The 2785-nt window shown below is 38.7% G+C and overlaps 1 protein-coding gene across 1 annotated transcript; it reads left to right on the plus strand.

Annotated features, from left to right (window-relative positions):
• Positions 1-404: 404 nt before the first annotated feature.
• On the plus strand, positions 405-2531 carry LOC122644773 (probable protein phosphatase 2C 55). The gene is made up of 3 exons (XM_043838157.1): positions 405-779; positions 2000-2149; positions 2232-2531. The coding sequence occupies exons 1-3, from the start codon at positions 405-407 to the stop codon at positions 2529-2531; spliced, it is 825 nt and encodes a 274-aa protein (XP_043694092.1).
• The last annotated feature ends 254 nt before the right edge of the window (positions 2532-2785 follow it).

The following is a 2785-nucleotide window of genomic DNA, read 5'->3' on the forward strand; positions in this document are numbered from 1 at the left end:
ACCCGACCTAGCTGATCGATCCAAGGAGCGATCCATTGATACCAGGCAGGATCGGTCTAGGCTGATACTGGTCCGATTCGGACGATTTTGACCAATCCTAGATTAGAAACCATGGCTTCAATTCATATATGAGTTTAACACTTTAATCCAACAGCTAAGACAAAAAAAAAAAAATCCTGACCGTTCAATTGTGAATCTTTATTTTATATTCCTCACCAACTCGCCAGATTTAGAAAAACCCTATTTTTGTTGCCTAGTTCAGACAACATTACAAGGAGTAATATATCCAAATCCAAATTACGTTCAGACATTCTTCTCTTGTAAAATTACGACTTGCGAGGAGTATTAGTTAGGGTTTTGCACTTAAACCCTAGTTTTCTTCTTTCTCACTTCCCCCCAAAACCATGTTAGAAGAGACAGAGAGACCAACAAAGCTTCGTCGTCTCTGTGATTCTGACACAACAAAGAAGAGCTTGAAGCTGATAATGGATTTCTGGTACTTACCAAAGGAGAATGAGCTTAATCCCCAAGGTGAGGACTCGCTTTTCATCTGTGATGAAGAGCAAGTTTTTGGTGTGGCTGATGGAGTTGGCGGTTGGGCCAAGAAGGGAATCGATGCCGGAAAATATGCTCGAGAGCTTATGTTAAATGCTGCAATGGCGGTTAAAGATGGATCCAAAGGTTCTGTTAATCCATATACTGTGTTAGAAGAAGCCTACTCCAAAACCAAAGCTTTAGGGTCTTCCACTGCTTGCATCGTAGCCTTGACAGATGATAACGTTAAGTGTTCATCCCTTCCCTTTCCTTTTCTGTATTCTCTAAAATGTTCATCAAAGCTTTATTGCATTTTTCTCATCCTCAAACAAGAAGCAGTAAATGAAATTAGGGGGAAAAAAATGTGTGACATGAGACACTAGAAACAAGAACAAAAAATGCAGCAAAATGAGGCTACCCTCTACCTATGGGCAACGCCATCAGAAGGGGGATGATTCATCTACTCACAGACGACAAACTAAAGAAAATGAAATCTTGGTCTATGTTGAGCATTGATCCGCAGCTCTTCTTGAATCAGAAGGGGAAATCTTGGAGAGAGGGTAGATGCTCCATTGTGAGAAGTTTGTTTTGCTAGGAAATCTGCTATGGGATTTGCCTCCCTGTGGTAATGAGTAATTTTCCAACGAATATCAGCAAGGTAAGGCTGCAGAAACCACCAATTTTGCAAAACAAACCAAGAAACCTTACAACTGTAGACTACAATCTCATCACTGCTATCGAATCTGATTCAATCGAAAGATTTTGGACTCCCAGATTCTTTGCAGTCAGAATACCTTTGATCAAACTCATTAAAATTAAAAGCTAGTTTTTAAAGATGAATTCTACCCTAGTCCCAACAAGTGGTATTGGAGCTGTCAATGCATCGTTGCTTTAGAGGGAGACGCGAAAGATCTTGTTAGTTCTGGCATGGAGGGGCACATTATTGGATTTCACTTGTAAGACGAATATATAATAATATTACTCTAATTATAAATGTTTAGACTTTTATGTACTTGAGCATCCTCCCCTTAAATTAAAAGCTAGCTTTAAAGGTGAGTTCTACTTCAATCCAAATCCCTGTGAGAGCCAAGGTTGTGATAAAGCTAGCTAGGGCATGACCTCCGATGATGAAGTCGAAGAAGATCTGATCAGCTGCTCCTACACGAAGAGAGGGAAACGTGGAAGAGCTTGATGGTTCCCACATGGTGGGCAAGATTGTTAGGTTCCATGTATAAGACGAAAATAATAATCTCATATTGGATGCGGGTAACCTGAGCACCCTCCCCTTGAAGGCCTCTTTTTTAAGGTTGAGTTCTACCAAGTCCCAATACATACAACCCATTCATGTTTTCCACTTGGCAAGTTGGTAAATGATTAACTATAACTAAGCTTAATTAGCTACATCTAGCAAATCCATTTTCTTTCATTTGAATCCTTCAATTTTGTATTCAATCTATGGTTACAGTTCTTGCATTCCGCAAATGTTGGAGATAGCGGATTCATGGTTATCAGAGGGGATAATATCATCTACAAGTCTGAAGCGCAACAATACCGATTTAATTGCCCACTTCAACTAGGGAATCATCCTCAGTGTGACAGACCCAGTTCTGGTTATGTAAGTTTTATTATGTCTTGTTGAAATCAGTTTCTACTTTAATTAGAAACACTAATTTTTGTTGTTAATATGAATGAAACAGGAGTTCAAGGTTGCAGTTGAGGATGGAGATGTCATTGTTGCAGGCACTGATGGACTATTTGATAACTTATTTGAAGAAAATATTATTGAGATTGTGAAGGAAGTGACTGGTTGCATTGGTATATATCCATACAGGGTGGCTCAGATGATTGCTGAGTCTGCAAAGATCAGTTCTGAATACAATTTTCTTCCCACTCCATTCTCACTTGAAGCAGAGATGGCTGGTTACTTGCATTCTGGTGGGAAAATTGATGACATTACTGTTCTTGTTGCCTTTGTAATCTCATCACCATTGGCTTGATTTTCAAAGTTGATATTCTTTTTTAGGCTGGGTTTGGTATGCATTTTTGGAATGTGTTCTAGGTAGATTTTGCTTTCTCAAATGATAAAAATAGTTATTGTTAACGTCGAAGAATGCAAAATTTACCTAAAACACATTCCAAGAATACAAACCAAACACAACCTTAATGTCATTGTAAATACAGTATTCTTCATGTACAAAAGTTTGCATACCCAATCTTTCAAAGCCAACAAACCATGTGTTTGAATGGAGCT

The sequence above is a fragment of the Telopea speciosissima genome, chromosome 11, assembly GCF_018873765.1.
Source record: "Telopea speciosissima isolate NSW1024214 ecotype Mountain lineage chromosome 11, Tspe_v1, whole genome shotgun sequence".
NCBI lineage: Eukaryota > Viridiplantae > Streptophyta > Magnoliopsida > Proteales > Proteaceae > Telopea > Telopea speciosissima.